The sequence below is a fragment of the Squalius cephalus genome (assembly GCF_949319135.1).
Source record: "Squalius cephalus genome assembly, chromosome: 25".
NCBI lineage: Eukaryota > Metazoa > Chordata > Actinopteri > Cypriniformes > Leuciscidae > Squalius > Squalius cephalus.
The window spans coordinates 13,997,705-14,023,907 of NC_137146.1; the positions used below are offsets into that span (position 1 = coordinate 13,997,705).

A 26,203-nucleotide genomic window follows, 5' to 3' on the forward strand; every position below is an offset into this window, starting at 1 on the left:
CATGGGTGGAAGAAATAATGCATGTGGCTGATGCATTGACACTGATAAATCTCAATGCAACATTCTAGTTTGGCAACTACATCGAGGCTGTGCGATAATCATACTATTGTAGTTAAGGGTTAAGTGTAAAAGGGAATGAAAAATGAAAATTCTCTCTCATGTTGCTCCAAACTTTTTACCTCCTGCTGAACACAAAAGAATATACGTTGACAATGATTTTTTGTTCCCATTGACTTCCATTGTATGGACAAAAATACAATGGAAGTGAATAGGAACCAAAATAGTTTTACCATCATACTTTAGCAGAAAGAATTACACAGGTTTGGATCAACATGAGGGTGAGTAAATGACAAATTTCCTTTTTTGAGTGGAATTATGTAAATATATTTTAATTAGAATCTAAAAGCACTTAATATAATTCCTTCTCATTTTAACTGGAGGCAATCTAACCAGAGAACTCTGTAATTGGAATACTTGTTATGATCCTGTATTACAAATGAGACATTCTTTTAATGAAAAGTAGTTTGCAAGAGTCTATTTTTCAACTTGGATTTAAATGCATACAGAAATTCAGTAGAAAACTAATCTGATCTGATTTGAATTTCTATGCTACAACCAATTAGTTATAACACATTTTTACATTACTTTTTTTTTTGTAAGTTATACAAGATTCAACTCATTTAAGTCAGTTTAATGTAATTTAAGTTGAAATTACTTAAATAGCCAAGTTGGTTGTACTTAAAAATCTAAGGCAGTACATTCTTTTTTAGTGTTTTAAGTAAAAAAAGGCACTTCAAGATGCAAGAATTGTTATAAACATTTTAATTTATCACTGAAAAAAGCGCAACACTACAATCTGAGTGTTCAGAATTTCTTAATATGAAGCAGGACTCGTGTGGTTTCACTTTCGATGTTTTAAATACAAACTTTAGAGATTTTGCATAATTTCTGTACAGATACATGAGAACGTGGACATACCACATCTATAACGTATAAAACCACATCAATAAAACGGTGCAAAAAAAAAAAAAAAAAAAAAAAAAAGAGAAGTCCCTGCACATACAAAAATAAATTAATACACTTTATTCAGTCACCAGTCTTGTGTAAAGCCTGTTGAAAAAGTTCTGAACACACCAACAGTGCTTTAAAACAGTCCTTCACACCACTAAGTGAATCACAAATATGTATTTACAACAGAAAAGAGGTAAAGGTGTGCTAAACTAAATCTTATTCATTCTGTCAGCTTATTCTGAATCAATATGTATCTGTTGATTTACATAGCAACAAAAGGAAAAGGGGAAAAACAGGCGTATTTACAAGACCACAAAATTATCAAGTAGGGTTTTTTCTTTTCTTATAACTTCAAACACCAGACATGTTCATCAAAATGTTTACAAGACTCAAAAGAGCTGAGAATTTTGTACAGTAGTATAAAAACATGTTGTGAGTTGAGCGTTCAAATATTACCTTGCACCCAACATGCAACAAATGCAAATAAATAAAAAAGAACAATAGAAAGGTGGCTTCAAAAATGATCAATGCAACACAAACATTCGAAATCAGTTTTTTTCTTTCTTCAGTGTAATCACTGTACAGGCAGAGATCTGCGACTCTCTGAACTGGTATTGCCTGAGTGACGCCGATTGGTATTAATTAATTTCACAAAAATGGATCGACTGGAAAAGGGGGAGGGGGGAAGAGACTGGCAGCGTCTCCAGCACGTGGCCCCTCGCTGAGAGCTTGGAGATGGGGCCAGGCACTTGGGTTCAAGGCCTGGTCTATGTGTCCTGGCTTGAGAGGTAGTTGCTCTTCAAAGAGTGCAGCAGGGTCATTGGGACAAATCTGTGGACCTTTGGGACGCCTCCTCCTCACAGGAGAAGCTCAAGATCGGGATGCAGAGAAGGCCTTCGTGGTGCACAAATGTCAGCTTTGAAACATTTGATGCCTTTAAATACACAGACGGACAACTATGACAGGGCTTTTATTAAGATTATCATGAGACGTTCCTTGTTAAAGGGGTACAGAGAGGTAACAGCGGTGAGCAGATACTGTTCCAGAAGCGCCACCATCCGAGACCTCCATCTACACTTTCCGCCCACAGAGACTCGCACCAGCGTGTCATTTTCAGCACACTGGCAGAGTGAGAAAGACTGTGTGTCTGTGTGCACATATGTGTGTGAGCCTGTCATTTGGCCCCCATGGGACCCAGTAAGTTTACAGCAAGTGATTTACTCAAACTCAGTGCAGCATGTTGTTTGCCAGATGGGCATCAAACTGGCAAGTGTGTGTGTGTGTGTGTGTGTTCAAATCAAGGCTGGTGCTGGTGAGGCTTTCGTGCGGTGGGTGAACGTTCTGGTCTTGCTGCTCTGCTCAGATTGCCAGCCTCTTGGGGTGGACAGATGAGAGGGATCCAGAAGGCAGAACTCCTCCAACATGATGTTTTCTTTTGTTTTTTTTGCATCAGGTCTTCTCCTGTCCTGTCACAGACACAGCCTTATCCCCCATTCTCTGAATAAAACACAAGCACACACTTTCAATAATCACAGCATTGTCAAAGTGCTACTTAAAAATTTCAAAATGAATCATATGTGTCAATACTTTTGTCTGTTTGATAGTTGCAGTACTAGCTCCAGTTTTCGGAGTGTTGTTGTCGTTGTGCATGGCGAGGAAGGGGTTTGTGGAGATGGTTGGCTGCATGCCGGGCAGGAGGCTGTTGATTGGCAGCTGTATGTCATTCTGCTGCTGCTGTTGCTGCTGCTGCTGCTTCTGTTGCATTAACTGATAGAGCAGAACCTGCTGCTGTTCCTAAACAGACAGACAGATAAACAGAGTATGATGAGATGTCTAGACAAATATGGCACACCCACAGACTGCCCACGGACCGTCTGATGCATATTGCACAGAAAAGTGGCAAGAGTTCCCTTAAAATTGCAATTCCAAGTTGTTTTTACAAGCAGCCAGGATGCTAAAATAAACACTTCTGAGGAAGACCCATCATGGATGCTCATAATTAACCGGTTAACCGACATGGTGTTTTGTATGCAAACATGTATATTCCAATTTTCTTGGAATTATGCATGATTTCGGATTCATCTGCCCGTAAAACATAACATTACAAAACGACAGCATCATCTTGCCGAATAAGATTGATCATGGCCATAATAAGCTGCAATGTGGGCTTGAAGAATTGTGAATGCTCAAACGGTCTATATATTCTGTGCTGGAGAGTGTGTAGGTGCTCCACTTACCGGTGTGCCCTGCTGGGAGTTGAAAATCTGCTGCAGTTGGTGCTGATGGAGGAGGATCTGCCTGTGCTGTTCTGTGAAAAGCCTTTCCGCACTGCAAACACAAGTGCATAAGCCCCCATAAGAAAACTAAATGTGTAACATTTCAAAACATCTTGGCCATGAAAAGACAAAAGTATTACATATAAATTAAAATGCAAAGCTTTCTGTATGCTAAAGTAAGAACACTAATGATAAGTAATGGATAGGAGAGCTGTTTAAGAAGACAACATCAGCTGTTCAATCTGAGCTACAAGACAAGTTTGTTTCAGAGGCAGACGTACAGGCGCAAAAAACACGAAGGTGTAAGAACTAAATGAGCAAGTGTGGGGAAAAAAGGGCAAAGCAAGTCAATCCTCACCTGGTTTTCGCAGTGGTCATGCTGCTGCATTCCAAAAAGAGCAAGCAAAAGAGAGATCGAGAAGCAGAAAAGATATGAAATTAAGCAAACATGAATGCACCACAGTGCCAAGCTGTATGGATGAATCTCATGAATATGTCTGTCACAATTCACCCAAAATAAAAATAAAATACAAGTAAAAATACAATGTATAAATATATATATATATATATATATATATATACACAATTTTTTTTTTTTTAAGTATTTTAATATAGTATATTTATACGCTATCTTTCAAAAGATTGGGGTCAAAAAGTTATTTAAAAGTAATTAATATTTGTTTAGTCAAAAATGTGCATTAATTGATCTATTGACATTTATATACTATACTTTTGAACTTCATATTTAAAAAATATATCAGGAGTCAGGAGTAATGGCTGCTGAAAATTCAGCTTTACCATCACAAGAATAAACGACGTTAAAATATTACAATAGAAAGCAGTTATTTTAAATGGTAATAATAATATTATTTTTAAAGTATTTTTTTTATCAATTAAATGCCTTAGTGAGCATAGGGGACTTCTATCAAAAACATTAAACAAATCGTACATACCCCAAAACTATAAATGGTAGTGTAGGTTGCATTTGTTTTTATTAATTTAATATTTCCATGAGATTCGCACACAAATCCACATCTTCATCAGCATCCCCTGCCATTTCATCGCTAATCCAGACCATGTTATCATGACCATGAAATACGGATCCTCAACCAAGGCCTCCCACTTTTAAGTAAATAGCAAATGAATCAGGTTTATTACTAAAAGGCCAAGAAGACGAGTGCCGGTTTGTACCTGTTACTGAGGCTGTTGGACATGGGCAGGGATGTGCTGGTAGCTGTTGAAGGATGGGGCAGGGGGCTGTTGTTCTGGAGCACTCTGTTTATGGCGCCCACAATGCCACCCATGGCCAGGTGGTTCCCTTGCAGAGCACTGCAAACACAAGTGCATAAGCCCCCATAAGAAAACTAAAAAACTAACATCTAAAAAACATCTTGGCCATGACCAGACAAAAGTATTAAATATAAATTAAAATGCAAAGCTTTCTGTATGCTAAAGTAAGAACACTAATGATAAGTAATGGATAGGAGAGCTGTTTAAGATAAAGAAGACAACATCAGCTGTTCAATCTGAGCTACAAGACAAGTTTGTTTCAGAGGCAGACGTACAGGCGCAAAAACACGGAGGTGTAAGAACTAAATGAGCAAGTGTGGGGAAAAAAGGGCAAAGCAAGTCAATCCTCACCTGGTTTTCGCAGTGGTCATGCTGCTGCATTCCAAATAGAGCAAGCAAAAGAGAGACCGAGAAGCAGAAAAGATATGAAATTAAGCAAACATGAATGCACCACAGTGCCAAGCTGTATGGATGAATCTCATGAATATGTCTGTCACAATTCACCCAAAATAAAAATAAAACGATAAACAAAATGTTTATTTAAATGAAAAATACAATGTATTAATAATGTATATAAAAATATATACATTTTTAAAAAGTATTAAATATAATATATTTATACGCTATCATTCAAAAGATTGGGGTCAGAAAGTTTTATTTAAAAATAATATTTGTTTAGTCAAAAAGGTACATTAAATTGATACTTAAGTTCTTAAATTGAAAAAAAAAAAAATCCACAAAAATATTAAGCAGCACAACTGTTTTCAACAAAATATTAAATCAGCACATTAGAATGAAATAACTGAAGTGTGACATTGAAAGACAAATCCACATCTTCATCAGCATCCCCTGCCATTTCATCGCTAATCCAGACCATGTTATCATGCCCATGAAATACGGATCCTCAACCAAGGCCTCCCACTTTTAAGTAAATAGCAAATGAATCAGGTTTATTACTAAAAGGCCAAGAAGACGAGTGCTGGTTTGTACCTGTTACTGAGGCTGTTGGACATGGGCAGGGATGTGCTGGTAGCTGTTGAGGGATGGGGCAGGGGGCTGTTGTTCTGGAGCACTCGGTTTATGGCGCCCACAATGCCACCCATGGCCAGGTGGTTCCCTTGCAGAGCGCCCATCAGGCCAGTCACCCCGGCTATGGCAGGTAGGGATGAGTTGGCATTGCCAGGCTGGACGGCCACCCCGGCCATGCCGACTCCGTTGACCTGCTGCTGGGGGGGACTGTGGGCCGCAGAAGGAGGGGTGGAGAGAGAGGACGTGCTACTTCCGCTACTATGGCCACCAGACAGGGGATCCTGAAAGGAAAAGAAAGAATAGAGAAAGCACAAGAGCGTGAGAGAGAGAGGGAGAAAAGAGAGGTCAACGTGAGAGAGGCACCTCCTGCACCTGCCCAACCAAAGAGATGCATCATCATACGAATTACATTTTAAATTACAGGAAGCTGCAAATCACTTAAAAATTACACAGCCACCAATTATCAGAAAAATCTGATTTTACAATGCAACTACGTACTACACCATCACATCACTGAAACACTCGACTAGGGGTGGGCGATATGACCAAAATCCTATTTTACGTTATGAGAATAACATATATATATATATACACTTTATTAATTAAAAAAAAATTGTATAATCACAATTGTTATTTTTTATCTTATTTTAAGTAATTAAAAATAAGAACAAAAAAGCACAAACAACAAAAATGAAGTTTTCAGGTATAGTAGGTTTATTTAACGAATAGGAAGTACTAGGGTAGTCATAAGTACTGGTACTTTGGTACCAAGTCGAAATTTAAAAAACGTAACGATACTAGTCCTTCTGCAGTACTGGTAGTATTGAGAACCGGGTCTATTCACTACCCGCTTATAAGCTCTGCTTTCAAATGCTCCTGTCTGTATTTGTGTGAGAGCTCTGTGAAGAGCATCCAAGGTTTCTTGCAGCGTTGAGCATTGTAGCCAATCACAGACATGTTTGTTGAGCACATGAACCCAATGGCCCATCAGAGGCGTTTAAGTTAGTCAATCTCTCAATAGGAGTTTGTTCAGCATGAGCTCTGCATGCTTGCGAATCATTTCGTTATAGCCAACAAAGTATAACGACGATGTAAATAAGAGATTCATTCATTGTGCAGTATAGACAGATTTTTAGTTATAACAGGAGTTTTCACTCAGTGAGACTGCACTGCAGCTAAACTGAAGTGATATCAGCTTCATTGATTAAAAAGGCAGAGCTCTTTCATTGCTTTCTGATAAAACCCATTCATAATTTGAATAAAAGTATTACTTTTCATGCTGTTAAGTACACACTGCAAAATTTAGAGAGTGACAACCGTTTTAAAATGAGGGATTGAATCTGAAACTGTGATGTTTGACAACAGGCAGGGCAAAAAAATCTGATATATCGAAACAGATCCGTGCATTAAGTCTTAAAGTGTAAGTGCAATAGACCTGCCACTCGTTCTGTTACCTGTGATGTGTTTCTTTGTTTTTCATTTTATTACAAACATTTCATTAGATTTTAAGGCAAGTTTAACTGAACGATATTTGAAGGTTGCAAACTCATTTTTTTTATGGATTTATAATAATAAGTAGTATTAATAATGAACTAATTTCATTTATTAGTCAACTCACAAAAGTTCTCTCTATGATAACGAAATAGTAGTACCAAAAAAGTACCAAGAACAGTGAAATTTGACTGGTATTGGTAATGAGTAAATTAAATAAATGTAAAAATAGAAACACTGCATAGGCTTCACTGTATGTATAAACAAAATATAAATAGATTTTTATTAAAGCTACAAAAGTTATTTAGTCAAGAGCAGTGAGTGATTCTCCTTCTTTTGTTGTTTGATTAACATTAATAAGGCAGACAGAAGCAGGTATATTAGGCTGCTGTCACTTTAAGACATCATGCACGGATCTATCATACTGACACACATTTTTCACTTAAGACATAACTGTTTACGTGAATACTCCCCACAATGGGCCTTTTTTTGACATAATTGTGTGTGTATTTCACCTTTCACATTCAATAAGTTGCGAAAGAGAACCGATTTGGGGATCACATGCTGTCTGAGAGGTGGATTTCCTTGCGAGCACTTCGTCTGTGTCAGACAGCACGAGTAAAGCATTGAGTTATTTTTTTTCATGGCTTTTAGGCTTATTAACATCATGCACATCCTGCTCCTTATTTTCTTATTCATGCATGTTTCTTTATCACCCTAACATGTCAATAACTAAGTAGTACTGTGCTACGCAGATATATTTACATACTGTGTCATAATCAATATAGCAAAATCTCTAACGATAAACACTTTAACATCGTCGCCACAATATGTATCGTCATACCGCCCAGCCCTACACTCAACTATGTACAGATATACATAATATAACACTTGACTCAACTAAAGAGGTGCTCAGTCCCAGCAGATGGCATCTGCAGAGCAGGGGTAGAGGAAGTTACCTGAGTGGGCAAGGGTTGAGAGGACTCTGTTAAAACACTGCTGCCTAGCTGAATGCTCTTGCTGTGCAGCATGTCTGGAGGAGAGAGAGATTTTGCAACTTGACATGAATGCGGAGACCAGATTAGCTAGAGTTGAGCTGGGAGAGGAGGCTCCGTGAGCAGAACAGAGGGGAGGAAGGGGGTCGGACGGGTGAGAGGTGGTCTCGTATGTGTGTATGTGTGATTATGTGCATCGGGAGGAGGGGGTGTTTGGGGTGGGATTGGACTGTGACTGTCCAGATGGAGTTTGTGAAAACTGTACGGGTAGACAAGAGGCAGAAGGTAGCGGAGACTGCTCACCTGGGTGAGTGTTGCTGGGGTACAGAGGAGATGAGGCAGTGGTGGCCGTGGTGCTCGCGGGGGTGAAAGGCACAGAGAGCTGAGCGCTCAAGAGCTGCAGTCGTTCCTTCTTCATGGTAAGAGTTCGGATTTGTTCCTCCAGGCGCCTGTTTTCCACCTGCAGCTGGTGCAGGGACTTAAGCATTCCCAGAACTGGACAAAAAAAAAAAAAAAAAACACACATAAAAACATACCCATCAAATAATCTTAAAACATCTTTTTAGAGCTGTTTTATAGCAGAATTTCAATTAGTCTTATATTTGAAGATATTTGCATCGACTGTGTTATTTTTCTGTTCATTACAGTGAAAAAGTTTTAAACAATCTGTAATGTATGAAGTGATATGTAAAGATAAAGCGGATTTGACAAGATCTGACGCTAAAATAAAAGTGGTTACAAACCACCGACATCAAGTCTTTCAGAAGCAGCGAACCCGATACCACAAGCACGAAAACTACATCGGCACAAGTGTGGTTCAAGACCTCCAGAAGGAACTACAACGACAGACTTCCGCTCTTTCCCGCACGCTCGTGGAGGATTACACGGCACTGATCAGGGGGCGGCAACCCCGAGCCAAATGCAAACCAGATGCACTGTCAGCGAAACCGCAGAACTGGTCCCATATCAGCGGCGAACAGAAACACAACCGTCCTAGCGCTTCCTGTGCAGGCATCTCCATGCGTTTGTCAGACTTCCCCCACGTCGTCAGAGGAGCCTCTATCATAACAGAAACAGCTGCTGCTCATTCACACAATCCTGACACTACAAACCGACCTGCTGCTACTGAGAAATTCACTACTAACTCCACGCAAAACTTACTTAGACGATCATGAAACTAAACAAGCTACAAAGACAAAACAGGCAGGTAATGAAGCTCATAATTACGGTGGCATTAACCTATATATTAATTACTCACATTATGGGGACGGATGTAATTACAGGCTTCAAACAGGCATATTATTTGACTGACATGCAGTAAAATACCATTTATGACTGAAGTAATTATTCTTGCTTTAAATTAAATATTGAGTGAAAGCAATAGACCCAAGTTTATCATTATGCACTCTGAGATTAAAAGGGATGAATTATACTGAATAAAACGGCAACAATTTTCATGAGATGAGCCAACTTTCAATGACCATAAATAATAAAGGCTTTTAGTGTACTAATGAGAAATTAATTTAAAATGCCTTTTGATATCTACTGTAAACCCTTTCAGCTAAACTTTGAAAATATTACAACAGGAATTCATTGATTTTTACATGCAAAAGCCAGTGTGTAGTAAGTGGGTTTCCAGGGTGTTGCTATATGGTTACTGAGCTGTTCTGAGTGAGTTTTAGCATGTTGCTATGCAGTTGTTAAGGTGTTCTGGGTGGTTGTTTACTGCCAAGATCAAGAGAGTCAACCTGGAAGTCTCTATTACTGTACATTCTGTCCCTAATAATGGCTCTGCGTTTTTGTTCTGTTTTTGCTCTATTTATCATCTGCCAGATGAAAATCCTAAATTGTATCACTTAAAAAAAAAAACAGCACTTGCCTTCTCAACAAGTCACATAATTTTTGAGGAACTATTCATGTCTCTGAGGGATGAGATACGTAAAGTTTAATACTCAAGCTGGTTTAACTGGATCCTATGGCTAAACAACATCCGCAGCAAGACCAACACAGTGACATCAAGACAAGGCCAAACAACTCAGTGCTTGAGTGTTGAGGTTTAGTATTGTACACGGAAGCAACATACATCATTACAAAAGAGTAAAAAAAGCCTCTCACCATCTCCTTGTGGGCCCTGTTGTAGGAGGAACTGCTGTCCTTCGTTCCATTGCCGTTCCAGCAGCTGGTCAATGCTGGTGGCCACAGGGGGCAGTGCATCCGAACCAGAGCCGAGTCCTGGAACCAACGGTCCTGACGAGTCATACCGGATATGAAGCCCACTTAACGGAGACCTAAAATCATATAGAAGACAAGTGAGATGCATATACACATAAGTTTATCAAACAGCTAAATTTGTCTCATTGTGAATTTAAAATGTAAATTCATGTCAGAGCAGGTAAGCCAAGCATCACAGTGGTACTAGGGTTGGGCAATATGGCCAAAAATATTAACAAAATATATTTTTTCCATATCATACGATATCGATATTTATTACAAAATTAAATTTACCATTAATGAGGAAGGAAACGCTTTGCACATATTTGTTAGACCTTGAGAATGAATCATGTCAACTGTTTGTTCACAATTAAACCAGAGAAGCTACCTTTTAATTTAGGGCCCCACGAAATCCATTTTACTCTCCCCTAAATTCTCTGTTAAACATTTTATTTTATTTTTGGGGGACTCTGTTTTTAATACAAATGGATATAAACTTTAACAATTTAATCAAGCTTTTAAAAAGTAATCAAATGAAAATTTAACAATTAATTTACAACAAAACATTGCATTTTTATTTTTTGTCAAATACAGAACTGCACAACAGAACTGTAAAAATGTAAAACATGGATGAATAAATATATTGGTTGTATGATATTCCTTAGAAATTAGAAGTACATTTTAGTATACAGCAGCAAGAAATTTGTCATAATTTCTTGAAGTTAAACTAAATTTTTCTTTAGGCGGTTTGTTGTGAGGACCTTTCAGTTTTATTTTCAGGTTCAGTGTGCATTTGACCGTGGTTTTTCTCAAATGAAATGGTGAAAAGCTTGTGAAGTGACTCAAAGCAGCTCTGGAGATGAAGTTCATGTGTTCATGTCGTGTTCATATATTGAGAAGGCAGACGCTGAAAACAGTCAGTGTCGTGTGTGAGTTTGTGTATCAGATGAAACAACGCCGTTCATTCACACAAAGACACGCAGAAATCACTTATTAGCAACATGCACTCACTGACTGTTGTCACGTTTATTTCTGCCATGTGATAGGCTGTTAAATGAATCCATTGAGTTAAAATGTCCAGAGCTTATCAGTTATTGATGTAAATTTAATTGCGCTCTCGATATGATATTATTTATCGCCCAGCCCTAAGTGTAAATATATTAATAGTTTTTGTTTACAAACAGATAATAGACCACTGCTGTATTAACAACACAGCTGAACTCCTTGTCTGGCATCATGTCTTCAGGGGCAGACGCACTGCTCTGTAAAGCCAAACAGAGTTCAAAGCTCGTGCAAGTGAGAGAGCCTGGGCCTGCGTCTCTGACACCATAAATCTCAGTACGCTCTTGTTTGGACATATAGCGATCTGTGTTATTATGAATGCATCCAGCTCTGGGCTCTACATCAGGGCTCTCTAGCGAACGTGAATCTATCTCTGGGGTAATTACGAATGGGCTGAGATCCGCACCACAAGGCAATAAATCTCCAGCACAGGACTGTGAATCCATATCATCCTGCATGGCTGCTCCGGTGCGGATCACAGAAAAAGCAGATACAGATTTTTGCAGTTAATCTGAAAACAGTGCAAAAAGCTTCTGAATGAGATTCATGGACATGTGGGATATATTTAAGGCCCATTCACAAAAAAGAACAAGATGCAGCACAGTGGAAAGCAAAAATGTGTTGTGTGAGAATGTCCCCTTATACTTTAAATACTGAAATTGCTGACAGGCAAAACAGTTTACACACAAAATGACAGATTTTACACTGATATTGAGCTAAATGCATTTCACAAAAAAGGTAAAACTGATCTGAAAAAAGTCGATTACAGCGTTTGAAAATAATATATTGTTTATATTCATATCCATATATGAAATATACTGAAGCAGCAATGAAAGTACACAAAAAAACACTAAATAACCCACTCCTTAAGTAACAGAAGCGATCTAAATGAAACTCGACATACCTTGTCAACCAAAAATATTACATCCTGGAGGCAATTTTGTGCAGTATATTCACTTGAATATTAATCCATTTTATATCCTCAGTCACCGGGCAAAAAATGCTATATCTTGGGTTACAGAAAATGAAAGTTTCTGCGTTCGGAGACATCATCGCCACATCAAACTCTGAAGCCGCTTTAACTGCGATAAGGGCAACAGCTGAGTGTTCAAAATGCCTGCTGTTCGGAAGGTGAGCGCGCAAGGGAGGAAGCGGAGTGAGTGAATGAGTGTATTCTAGGGGGGAAGGGAGGGTGAGCAAAATCTCGGAGCCTGGAGGAGGGGAAGTCTAGCTCAGGAATGTAAATAGGACTTACCGAGGGGAGAGGCTTGTCTTTGGTGAGTTTCCTCTTCTGGAGAAGCCGAGAGCTCCGTCTCCTAGCTCCTGATCTGAAAGGTAAACAGAGAGCAGTCGATAAGGAGCCGGAGTGCAGATGTGGGCACAAGAGAAGCCTGGGAAATGCAGGAACGTCAGGCTCGATCCAAAGTGAGCCTGGTAGACATCAGATCTCCCTCGTAGAAATCCATCTAGGGGCTGCAGACTGGTCTCTCTGGCGGCTCAGCTTGCACACTGACACCACCGAGTGTGTCACTGAGTCACCTCTCTCTCTCCCCCCTCCCTCCGTTCTTCCCCTCACCCCAGCTCTTTCTTTCCCGTGGAGGCTCCCATCGCCCTGCCTGCAGGCCCCATGCCAGACACTGCTTTTCATTTTCTGCAGTGAAAGTAATGAATCACATATGCGCCTCGCCAAGCATAACCCCCTCCCTCCTTTCTCTCTGTCTCTCTCTCTCTTTTTTTATTCTCCACACCCCCCTCAAGTCACAGTTAGCCAATCCCCTTTTTCTCTTCCTCCCTGCTTCCTTCCCCCCTTCCTTTTTCTCAACAGTCTTGTTCTTTTTAACACTTTCCAGCCCACTACCACCTCAAGCGCAGGCTGGCTCCAGTGGGGGTGCAGGCACATCAGTGCAAGCCGCCCAAGGTCTGGTGTGACTTATTATGGTGCTGACCCCTTGCCTGACCCTGGATCAGCCCTGGGGCTGCAGTGCAGACTGGACCTGAAAGCACCGGGTCTCATTTTACAAAATAAAAAAATAAATAAAAAACACAGAAAGAACAGGGTCTGAACGACAGTGGAAAGCTATGAGCAACAGGTGACCAGCATTGAGAGGAAAGAACAAGTACTTTGTTAAAATGTAAACAAGCCTAGTGTTAGTCTCACGGACCCCATGACAAATGTTTAGAATAGTGTTTTTTTTTTTTTTTTAATGACCAATCCAATGCCAATATCTAGACAACAGGGTGGCTAATGGCTGAAATATACCTGGCATGTATGTAAGATGCAAACAAAACAGTTATTAATTTAAATGTTATCTTATAATATATAATAAGATAATATATAATTATGTTTTTGAAAGAAATCTCTTATGCTCACCAATGATGCATTTATTTGATTAAAAGTACATAAAAAAAGTAATAATGTAAATAACTATAACTTAAATCTAAAATATATTTTAATAGGAAATATATTTATGTTATGGCAAAGCTGAAGTTACAACAACCATGTTGATTTACTGCTTAAGAAATATTTCTCATTATTATCAACGTTAAAATCATTTTTTTTGTGGAAATCTTTTCCAGGATTCTTTGATAAATAGAAAGTTCAAAAGAACAGCATTTATTTGTAGAAATGTTTTTTAAACCTGTATAAATGTCTTTACAATCACTTTTGATCAATTTAATATATCCTTGCTGAATATATTACTATTTTCCCTAAATATTAGGTGTATTAATTTCCCTAAAAAAAATTGTACCGTCCAAATATAAGCTTGTTCAATATATATCAGTGCTTTAGATGTGCTGCGCTGAGAACGATCACCAGACAAGAGCCGGGCTTGTGCTAAAAGCACGCAAGCTTTCCAGTCTCGAGCGGTGGTCTCTTTAAGGACGGGTGTTCTTCCTCCTATTGTTAGTCAAATGACCCCCTGACCTCTGTTTGAGGAGGAGGGCATGACTGATCCATTATTCCTCAAAGGCTGTGTTCCTCTTTTTCTCCTCTCTCTCTTGCTTTCAACTGGTCCCACTCCCCACCCCAACCCCCATGACAGGGTCCTGCAAGCCCATTCGCTCATGAGTGAGACCCCCAGGGTTTAGGCAGGGTCCAGGGAAAGTGTTGAGTGGCCCAGGATGGAGGGAGGGAGTCTAAGGTATGCCTGCCTCCTAAACCCAGGGCAATCCCCTCTGTGTCATCACTGCGGTCATTGTGCAGATTAATGAAATGTTTGAGTGGTAGCATGCTTCATTTAACAGGTATGCACACTTTCAGCTCTCTGTCCCGGGGAGTTTTGTTCTCTGGCTCTCCCTCTCTCTGCGACCTGAGGAGGTGTGTGTGTGTGGGGGGGGGGGGGGGGGGGGGGATACAGCTGACCACACATTCCACATGCACAGGGGAGTGGAGAAAGAATGGGAGGATGAGGAGAAATGGGAGAAGAGAGCGCAGGAAGCAGGAAGAAAGGATTTGAGAAGGGAATTCTGTGCCAGTGGGAGGTACCAGCTAAAGATCAGTGTGGTTCCCCGTCTGTGTCTCTCACCTGCTGGGGAGCTCTCGGACTGGGCGATCAGTGCAGCCATAGCAGAGGTCGGATTCAGCCTGTTTCCGAACATATGGGATGGCGCCAGGTTAAAGGATCCCGGTAGCGAGTTTGACTAAGGAAGAAAAGCATAAGAAAGAGTTAGACTAAAGATGTAAAACCTGTCAAATTCCAAATATTTCGGGTGCCTAAGTGCGTGTCCCTGCATGTGCGTGTATGAATGTGTGCATGAGCGTTGGCCAAAGAGCTGGATGATAAAACACCATGTCAGCTGTATTTCCTGTGAGCCAGGAGAATTGGCTGAGCCTGCAACAGCAGATCCACAGCCCTGAACAACATGCAGACCATGTGCTTCTGCAGCTAATTATTTAATCCAATTAAGCTATTTCCCTAATAGTGGTTAGGATTGGTTGCGGTGTTGCTTCTGAGGTAGCAGCATATGTGCAACAACAAACTTGGTGCATGGTGGAAACCACACAAACCTTCACATGACTTGCATTTAAATAACACTTTTGCTGTAAAACAATCTTGTTAATAGCAGAGAATTATTGGGAGGATGAAGAATTATCGAGAACTGAAGAATTATTACATAAAAGAGATGATTACTCATATTTATTAAAATTTACAGACCCTGCTATCAGCAAGGATGGGGGGGGGGGATCCATACACTTATGCACTTCATACAACACATCCTATTTACTCCATCCTTTTTCACACTGCATATTTTCATAAAATCAATACATTCTTTCCTTTTCCTTTGCTTGCTTTATCTACATCAAGTCCTTATCTGATCCAAACAGGAAATAATGCTAGGTGAAATTACAATGTATTGGATTTCTTGCTCCGTTATTATAGAATAATGTCTTTGTCTAACTTAAGGATTTCTGACCATATCAGACTGAAATACAATTGATGCAAACCACTCTTGCAAATGGCCAATAAATAGACACCCATACAATGCCAATGTTTAAACCAACCTTGAAAACATGCTTCTTTTATGGCTCTTCAACCAACAACTACAAGATGTAAATGATTTGGACATGGAGCAAAGTCTATCAGGTACTCCAACCCTAAACCTGACATTGAATTTGAACTGCCTTGAAAGAAAAATTGCAAAAAAAATTGTATACCAATTCTTTGAATATCATTATTATATATTATATATAATATAATCATATTATTATAATAATAAATATTAATGATATGGTTCTAAAATTAAAAAAAAGTAATATCCTGCATTCCCCTGGCCCCTCACGGCCCCGCAGGCCCTCCCTATTCCTCAGTCTCCTCTTTCAGGCGAGAGGAGGGAGCATGACCAGTATGAAGAGAACCCCTCATCCCACTACACAGCTCTCTGTCCAGCCTGTCAGCCCTCATCCCATCAGCGAGCTGAGCTCAATGCGCCCGCACAGGGAAAAGAGGGACAGCTGGATTGTTTGAGGCTTACGGCTCTCAGCACCATTGTAGAGGTTAACGAATAGTGGGACAGAGGTGGGCCTAGGGGGTGTGTGCTGGGGTCGAAGGTCACCACTGCCCTGCTTGCAACCACTGATTTTTTTTTGTCCAACCATTCTTCCATCCACAAAGGGAGAGTTAGAGATGGAGAAGAAAAAAATTTGCAAACATCTCAGGGACAGTCATGCTGATGGATGATTGTTTGCACTGAATATATGATAAAACACCATGTTATACATCAAATAAAAATTTATTATATTCCTGACCCCAGACATACTTTTAAAAACATCACCTGTTTACTGAACTGCTAACTACCTAGTAGGAACGCGCCGATACTGAGTTCATGTACTCATACTTAAAAAAAAATGCTCTGATACCAACAACTGATACCAGGCAGCGTGTAAACAGTGTTTGTGTCCAGAGGGTATAATGGTGATTAAAAAAAGAAGACTGTCTATGAAGTAAATGTGTCTTATTAGTGTAATATTAAACAAAATATAGTAACACATTTAGCTGTGGTGCGCGACCTGATAAGAGAAAAACGTGCAGTGGACTGAGCGCACAGCGGCACAGACGCATGAGCTGGTTGAGCGCATCCCTTTTTCACTGACAGACGTCAGTGGAAAGTTTGTAGTTAAGTCAGATGTCAATGGCAAAGAAAGTAAAATGAGGCATGTAATGAGGCATATTAACGTTAACTGACGAGAGAGAGAGAGAGAGAGAGAGAGAGAGAGAGAGAGAGAGAGAGAGAGAGAGAGAGAGAGAGAGAGAGAGAGAGCACTACTTTTGAATGCTCTTGACTGCTGATTGTTCACTCAGCACGTGTTATTTGGATTAAAACTAAATCGTATGCAAGTAAAACATGAACTTTTACCTGATTTATGTATAATGGGTGGTTCCCTACATTATTACAGGACGTTTGCAGGTCAAGAAGTTCCATGAACGAAACATCCAAAGTGACCGCTCCGAAAACCAACGTCTTGATAGACAGCGTGCGAATACTGAATTGAATTGTCTTTCACGTCTTGCGCTTGTACGGATGAATTCACACAAGTTTATGTAAAAACACCTGTCTTGGCGAGCATCCCAGTAAACAAAGTCGGTTATATCTCAAGTGAATGTAGACAGTATATTCAAATGGTGTCCGGGCATTTATTTGTGCTATATTTTTGATTATTTGTTCTTATTTTATTACTGCCCGATTACTTGTCTTTAATAATGTTTTAAATTCACATTACTTAGGCTGGTAGTTTTTGTAGTATCAAAATTGGAATAAAGAATTGATATTTCACTGGTGTCTAACATTTGTACCACTGACCCAATCCTCACTGAGCCCTTCTGGAGCTGCTCTAAATAAATGTGATGTGCTATTAAATGAAAGATAAAATATGATACGGGCAACAGAATGAACAGTGAAAGTAACAGAAGCTCATACAATGCATTTTAGCAGGATTAATTAAGCATGAAAATAACTGAAACAAATTAAGACAACTATTATGATTTATATTCCTTTGGTTTATCTTCTAATACATTTAAAATTAGAAATGCAGTGAAAATACAGGTATCGGGTTTCGGTATCAGCAAGTACCAAAAATGGGAGTATCGTATCGGACTCGTTGATACTCGTAGGTATCGGTGCATCCCTACTACCTAGTAAAGAAAAAAGTCCATCATATTAAGTCTCTATGCCATAAAGCTTAGGACTAATGGAGGATATTTGCAAGCGTGCGTTAGAAAGGGCTGGACCGCCGAGAGCCCTGCAGCATTAAGGCCATCAGTGGGTTTACTTCATCTCCTAATGTAAGGCCACCCTGCCTGCAGAGAGGGCAGATCTGCACAAACAAAGCCCTGTTGCCTGGAAACGACCGGTTGCTACAGCAGTGCAAGTCAAGACAAAGATGCTCAGGAGAGCGGCAGAGATGGTGCTCAGTCTCTAGTGCGCTTCCAAAGGGCCTATTTGGAGCAGCGCTGGGAGCCTGTAAGAATGACTTTACTTTATTATTGCCATCTAAACACACGCAGGAGTTCGTCAACGAGTGGGAGGGGATTCTGAAGTCGCCGATTCATTCATTCTGTATTTATTAATGATTTAAATATTGTTGCATGAAGAAATTTATACTTTAATTCAGAAAAAGGCATTAAATTGATCAAAATAAATGTAATGTAAATAAATGTAGAATGTTACAAAAATATATATATTTCAAATAAATGAAATATTCATCAAAAAATCCTGAAAAAATTTATCAGTTTCAAAAATTATATTAAGAAGCACAACTGTTTTTAACATTAATAATGTTTCTTGAGCATTTAGAATTAGAAGATTAGAATGATTTCTGAAGGATCATGTGACAAAGAATCCTGGAGTAATGATGCTGAAAATTCAGCTTTGCCATCACAGGAAAAATATATTTTAAGATATATTCAAATAAAAAAATGAAATGCAGCCCTGATGAGCATAAGAGACCACTTTCAAAAACATCGAAAAATATCTATATTTATATATAAATATAATTACTAACTCAAAGCGAATATAGCAAATATAAAGCCAATTACAGCTCTTTTCTCACAGTGTCGTTCTGTTTATTTGACCACACATACTTCTCTGACTAGCTAATGCAAACACAATCACATTCGTCCGTTAAGACCATATACTTAAGCAGCCTAGTAATAAATACCCTAAATGACTCAAAACACTGTCTTTCAAGAGCTGAAAAATGAGGTCTGAAGTGACAAACTTTACTTCTCCCACTGACATGTTATGTAGACATGCGGCCCTTAGATGGCTTCCTTCGTACTGTTAATATTACTGTCGCAATTACATAAATATTGCATTAGCACAACCTGGGCACTTGAGAACCAAATTCATTTGTTCTGTAGAAAAAGAAAAAAGGGAAAAATCACATCACATGAGAGTTACTTAAAACATAAATAGCTGCACCCAACGTTTACATCTGAGCCTTTTAGGAGTTAATTACTATTTGTGGCGTGAATGTGCTTAAACAGCAATTATCTTGATAGAATCGGAGCAAATTAACACACAGTACAAAAACTATGAGTATAATTCTATTTAATTGGTTAATTTTGTGAGAGATAATGCATTACGGATACGTGTAGAGCAGAAACTAAGCTGTGCGATTAGCTGTATTACTTTTCTTCGCATATATACACTACTGTTCAAAAGTTTAAGGTTGGTAAGATTTTCTTTGTTTTCGAAAGTTCTCTTATGCTCACCCAGGCTGCATTTATTTGATCAAAAATACAGTAATAATACAGCTAATATTGTAATACAACTAATATTGTAAAATAATATTGCAATTACAACTGTTGTCTATTTGAATATATTTTACAATGTATTTTTTCCTGTGATGGCAAAGCTGAATTTTCAGCAGTCTTTACTCCAGTCTTCAGTGTCACATGATCCTTCATAAATCATTCTAATATGCTGATCAATATATATATATATATATATATATATATATATATATATATATATATATATATATATATATATTTTTTATCCTACTGACCTAATGGTAGTGTATTAGTAGCTAAACCCTAAACAAAAACATCTTATGCAGTTTTAATATAACCTAGTGATGCTGAATCACATTTTTACGCTCAAATCGATTTCTTTTATTCATTCGCCCATTTCACCAAAAGCAAACCAAATCACTTTTGAAATAATCAAAAAAAATATGATTGCAAAATAAGGTCCGTTAAATACTCACATGTGTGGATGAAGTGCTGGTGAACGGGGCGGTCGGGGGCAGTGAGGTGAGAGTGGGCATTGAAGTGACCACAGACTGATGAGCAGGTAACTCGGAATTGGATCCGGACAGAGACCCTCCAAGCACCGCACTGGGCAACGAGCAGGCTACATCACTACTGCTGGGGTACGAACCTGCAAAAAGACAGCAATTACAGTAAATGATATAAGTAAAACAGCACATCTTCAATAATCTCCAAGACAAACGTTTTCTTTAATTCTCAGTCAAAAATAACATTGTTTTGTTTATCAGCAGGAGATCTGGCATAGCAACTGGGGGATGTGAAACAAATCAACACAGGTTATGACCTGTAATCTAGTGGTAAAAGCAAAGTTTTAATAGCTGTAAGGGCAACCTCTGTCCTCCAATATACCTTCACTGGTTATCCATCTATCTTTCTCGCTGCCCCTGAGATGAACTTTGTGGACTTTGAATGGCCTGTCTGACCAGGCCCTCATTACAGCAGACATCGAGAGCGAGCACAAAGCATTTCTGAGTCCTCTCAACATGCACTCTGCACCGGCCTCCCGGTGACCCAGAAAACAGTTCCCTGAATCTGACGACTCACTATTTCTTCTGTAAAAATGGGCTTTCCAGGCGGGGCCGGAGTGCCAGGGAGGAGTGCGGCCCATTCATATTTATGTGCCGGTTCATGACATGCACGCTGTTTGTTGTTGCTGTTGTTTTATTGATTTTTCCCCCTTTTCTCTCTCCCTCCTCCCCTGCCACCATCTCAAATAAACCCAGCTGATGGCCCAGGCTGACCCATTGCAGGAACGAGAGAGGCCCCCTTGCCACACAAAGGAATGAATGGCTCGCGGCAGTCTACATTCACTGCTGAAACAAGGAAACATTGTTGGGCGGAGAGGTACCACGTGAAGCATTTACAGTACCAAGCTCTGAACTCCACATAGGGCATATGGAATAGAGAAAGGAAGCTTAGACATCACTGTGTCGTGGTTTTCCACTTAATCCCAATTCGTTTCTACTTTTAGAAGATTTGTGAATGCAAACGGCTAACTTGATGCATTAATGATTGGATCAATCTTTAAATCATCGTGTTGATCTGGTAATCTGGTTAATAATTAACATTTCAGAAAAGGTCAACCAACAGAGCATTTGATTAGAGGTTACAAGACATGAGCGACCAAACAAAGCAAGGACAAAGATCCTGTTATCTGGTGCTGATCGAACGAGACCGATCGATCAGGACTTAACATCTCCTCCTGAAACCCCCCCCCCCCCCCCCCTTATCAAATCAGGGGAAGAGAGGGGAAATTTCAAATTAGATTAGCCAGCATTTCAAGTCAAACCCCTGTCTCCTCTCTCAGCAGAAAATCCATGCGAGTTCAGAGGGAGGTTAATGACGAGGCCCAGAACCTGATAAGGATCCTCTGCACTTTCCATACGCACGAAGAGAAGAAAGGAGGGACTGATTCGAGGTATTGTTGCACGGCAGTAGAACACTTTTAGGCCTTTGACGTGGCAGATGTTTTTAATTTAAATGTGCTATCATGAACAGTAATCGATGTCTTGAAGTGTTTTGCGTTGGGTTACTAGCTTCAAGATATGTTCCATGACATGCGAACAGTCAGTCAGGCTTGATGTTTCTAATGTGTCCCGACAGAGAGCGATAAGTTAAGGCGCACGGCTGCAGTTAATACAGCAAATGCATGCACTGCTTGTCAATGTTTACTTGAAAGGACAGAACAGCTGCACAGTTTCATCCTAGAGTAATAAATCCAGGCTTAAAAGGATAGTTCACCCAAATATTAAATTCTGTCATTATTTGTATCATGTTGTTATATCACCAAACCTGTGTGACTTTCTTCTGTGGAACATAAAAGAGGATATGATGAAAAATGTCTCTGTGTTGTTTTGTCCATATAATTAAAGCCAATGGGGCTTAAATGACTTCATTGTATGGACAGACAAAATTGTATTCATTGTATAGAAAATATGGTTCAAACAATATCTTTCTTTAAAAGAGGAAAAGAAAGTCATACAGGTACATTGTAACACATAATATGTTTTAGCATTTAAAAATGCAAAGTGCAGGGCAGTGAAAAGAAAAAACAAATGCATTTTCTTTTTATATTGAACTTATTTGAACTTGTGTGCAACATTTTTAGTATCATGCTGTATCATGTGCAAGATGCTACAAAAAAATTACAAAAGTCGTCCATCTAAAATATATTCACAATGAATGAATTCAAAATTCACAAGCGTACGACAAGCGTACAATGCCTAGTGTTTTAAAATCGGTTCGGTTATCAAAAGTTGTGTAGAGTCTTCCAGCCTCTACAGTACATTGTGCCCATTTGTCTCACCCAGCTTTTCCTTCTAATTTCAGATGAAAACCAACAAGAATCATTCCCCCCTCTCCAAATAACACCCTATAAAGCCCTACACCCGGCCAGGGCTGAGATGGATGTTTGCCTTTAATAATAGCCCCCACTGCTCCCCTGATAAACCAGTCATCCATCCATCCAAAAAAAAAAAGAGAAATAGGGCAGGGAGCAATAGAGGGAGGGTGAGACAGATAGATGAGGTGGAGCATTCTGCTGTAGCCCTGCATTAGCAATGGCTAAATATTTACAGTCCAGTCAAAGGCCAGGAACAGGTGAGGGCAGGGACGGGTGGGAGAACAAGCACAAAACAAACAAAAAAATCCTTGAGAGAGGGGACAGGGTGATAGTGAGACAGCACATAGTGGGGAGTGAAAGAGGGGGAAAAAAAAAGACACAGCAGATTTAAGTTCTAATCAGAAGGAAAGAAACTACAAAAAAGCCGGATGGTTGCCAAGCAACAGTGCAGCGCCACAGATAAGGCCCATTTAACATTCTAGCTGGCATGTGTACGTGGAGCGCTTATGTCAATGGCTAGATTTAGCAGGTGTGAGAGAGATAGTGCCAGCAAATGAGTGAGAAAGAACGTAGTATGTGGACCGAGATCGCAAGTTCTGGTTCCAGCTCAGTGAACGGGAAGGCCAGTAGGGGTCAGGGCATTTCTACACACTATCTTAAACCAGTAAGTGATGTCGGCTCACTCTAGATCCCGAGCGAAGACAACGACAGGGAGGAACAAATAAAATTTTAACTAATTGCCTGTTACGGGCTCCTTCCCTCCTCCAGCTCCCTCGGGCTCAACAGGTTAATGTGCATCTCTATGGAGATTCAGCGGGCCACTCTAAGCTCTCAATCAGGTAGGAATGAGGAAGCACTTTAGAGAGCACCTCCATCCACTTTTATCCTAATGAGCTTCAGCACAGACCAAAACAACATCATGCTGGTTCCCAGGCTTCTATTCGAGAAAAGCGGACCTCAAATGGATTTTTTTTTTTTTTTTTTTTTAAATAAATAGAGATGGAAAAAACTGCAATTCATGGCAAGATTAAGATGAATTAGAGGAATTGAACTGACTGCGATATTGAAAAGACCCTCCAACGAGTAATTCCTGAAAAATAATTATCTCAGATCGACCAAAACATGCCAATTTATGATAGCCCATTTTTTTATATGCTTCCATTTTTATGGGTCCAAGAAAAAGAAACAAGAAAAACAGTAAAGGTAAAAAAAAACAGAGACAAGAAAAGATGAGGAAAGAAAAATTGAGAAGAAAGTTGGGAGAGAATATTTGGATTAAAGAGTGTGTAGACGTATTAAAAAGAAAAAAATAACTTCAGGCATGGTAGACGTCATTCATAAAAGGAATAAAAATGAGTCTGTGAATGTGAAAGATAGAAATTAAAAAACAACATGGGCTGAAAAAAATAGACATAACCATGAACCTCAAAGTCAACATGAAATAGGATGGGACTTCAGGAAAAAAATGGTCTCAATATGGCAGATGGCTAAAAAACAAGAGGGGTTGGTGATGTCAGCTGAAAATCATTTCAAAGCAAATATGCACTTTTTTTCCTTTGAAATAATGTGTACAATGGTTTATTTATATATATATATATATATATATGCCTAAATTCATGTGTAGCATTAAAAATAATGATTTTAGTTAGTTTTTTATTTAGACAAAGTCGTATAGGATTTTATCATCCATTCTAGGGCTGCACGATAATGGTTAAACTGATAATTATGATTATGTTGCTCATATTATAATCCTTAATTATTAATCATGATTGTTCTCATTTGAGAAATTTCCTCAGAATTCTTATACTTCCATGTAAGCACAAATCAAAAGGATGTCAACTTGTACGAAGGAAACAAGTTTGGCTATATTACACATTCATTTGAACAGGATATCTCAATAAAGAACGCTAAACTTTTGTGTGTTTGTGTTTTAAGATCATCAGAATTTTTATACAGTGCAGAGAGACTGGATACACATGGTTGCCACGTTGGGATGATTAAGTAAAACTTAGGAACTTAGGAAGGAATACATATCCATTTAAGAGAAAAGTTTTGATTGAGGGATCTTAACTCTTGACATCTGGCAACCCAAAGCATGAAAGCTAGAAGTTTGTTTCCAATGCAAGATAATGGAAATGTCAAACGAAAAAAAAATTTGAACAATTCATAATAAACATGAACAATTTTAGTTTCATGCTGAATTTAAGTAAACTTTAAACAAATGAAATGCATCTTATGGCTCTCTCTGCTCACCTGGTCCAGCAGGTGGGGAACTGACAGTCATACCCTGTAAGTTTCCATTCCTGAGGAGGGATGGGGACTTCTGAATCCCCAGACTGCTGCTACCAGCACCCACCGCTCCCACACCTCCAGTACTGCTGACGGTGCTCCCGCGGCAGGACATGGTGCTCATGGAGGATGGCGAAGGAGAGGTGGATGAGGGCATTGTGGATCCGTGCTCTCCGGTATCAGTGGTTTTACTGTCCTGGGTGGTAAAGCACGGTCCATACCGGTTCCTCCAGTTCCCTCTCTTCTTCTTCTTCACTCCATCCTCGCCTGTAGATGAAGATGATGTCGCAGAGGAAGAGGACGAGGAGGGCTGGGGTCGTTTGTAGCCGGCGGAGGCCAGGCCACCCAGCTCTCCAGCTGGGTGACAGTTTTCATAATGCTTGCTGGAGCTTTGGGGGAGGGACATGAAGGTGTTGAGAGGTATCATGCCTTCAGAGGCTCCGCTTTCCGCACCACCCTTTGCGTGGCAACGGCCAAAGGATGGAGGCGTGTACGAGTCGCCGGCCCTCAGGCTGGGATCAGAGAAGCTGAGGAAATCAGATGTGGGTTGAACCACAGCCCCACTAGTGGCTGATTTACTGCTGCTGCTGCTGCCTAATATAAGACCTGAGAGAGAAAAAGGAAGAGATGAAGATAAAAGTGCACCTTAATGTCACAACCACATTAACAGACCGTCAGCATAAACCAAAAGAGAGGTGGCATGTGGTCATAAAACGAATACCTTTTTGCAGCCTCAATTTTTAAGGACAGAGAAACACAGCACAGCTGGACGCCAAACTGGACAAAAACACTACAATCATCTTTACTAAGAGCTTGTAAAATTGTATAAATCATTTTCAATTCTCTGCATAAATAGTTTAGCAACTTTTGCCCCATTAAACATTACCATTTAACGCTTTCCTCGCCACTGACAGAATTTTCCGTAACTTATGAAACTACGCTTCCCCGCCATTGACGGACTTTTGACGGCTTTCCGTGTTTTCACAGTTATACGGTACGGGAGCGCTATTACACATCTTCAGAAAGAGTACAGAATATCCGGGATCAAAACACAGGCGAAAAAGAAGCAGAAACAAGTGAAAGCATATGTAAGCATATGCATATGTAAAATAATGGCAACTTTTTTCAAAAATGCTGGCAGGGAAAGAGTTAAAAGGGCTGGTAAGATTTAAAAAGTAAAATCTTATTGACTCCAACTATATTAGTTGTCTGAAATGAATACCAAAAAAATCCTCTCTAAAACGTTGAATAGGTAGGAGGATCAATGACCTGATGCTCATTTTTTTCTCCTGATCTGGCATTCAAAAATGAAACTTAAACACAATGATTTAACTTTACCTCTTGGATGAGAATGTTTTAGTTTCAAAATCAAAATTGTTTTTGATAATTCAAAAAAAAAACGTATTTGAGAATATTTTTGAAAACTATTTTCTG

General features: G+C 39.5%; 1 protein-coding gene across 12 annotated transcripts in view; it reads right to left on the bottom strand.

Annotated features, from left to right (window-relative positions):
* Positions 1-2,439: 2,439 nt before the first annotated feature.
* mllt10 (MLLT10 histone lysine methyltransferase DOT1L cofactor) overlaps positions 2,440-26,203 on the bottom strand; it is a 48,593-nt gene continuing 24,829 nt past the window's right edge. For 4 of the 12 annotated variants that reach the window (XM_079862593.1, XM_079862592.1, XM_079862591.1 and 1 more), the window contains 14 exons: positions 24,734-25,375; positions 20,076-20,248; positions 14,893-15,007; positions 12,621-12,693; positions 10,208-10,380; positions 8,396-8,587; positions 8,057-8,130; positions 5,568-5,887; positions 4,929-4,952; positions 4,479-4,616; positions 3,646-3,669; positions 3,249-3,339; positions 2,599-2,805; positions 2,440-2,508 (listed from right to left, as the gene is read on the bottom strand). In XM_079862593.1, the coding sequence (XP_079718719.1) occupies positions 2,461-2,508; positions 2,599-2,805; positions 3,249-3,339; positions 3,646-3,669; positions 4,479-4,616; positions 4,929-4,952; positions 5,568-5,887; positions 8,057-8,130; positions 8,396-8,587; positions 10,208-10,380; positions 12,621-12,693; positions 14,893-15,007; positions 20,076-20,248; positions 24,734-25,375 (2,294 nt within the window). In that variant the 3' untranslated portion in view covers positions 2,440-2,460. The remainder of the gene's footprint in view (positions 2,509-2,598; positions 2,806-3,248; positions 3,340-3,645; positions 3,670-4,478; positions 4,617-4,928; positions 4,953-5,567; positions 5,888-8,056; positions 8,131-8,395; positions 8,588-10,207; positions 10,381-12,620; positions 12,694-14,892; positions 15,008-20,075; positions 20,249-24,733; positions 25,376-26,203) is intronic. The other 8 variants (XM_079862583.1, XM_079862585.1, XM_079862587.1 and 5 more) reach the window with 5 other exon arrangements.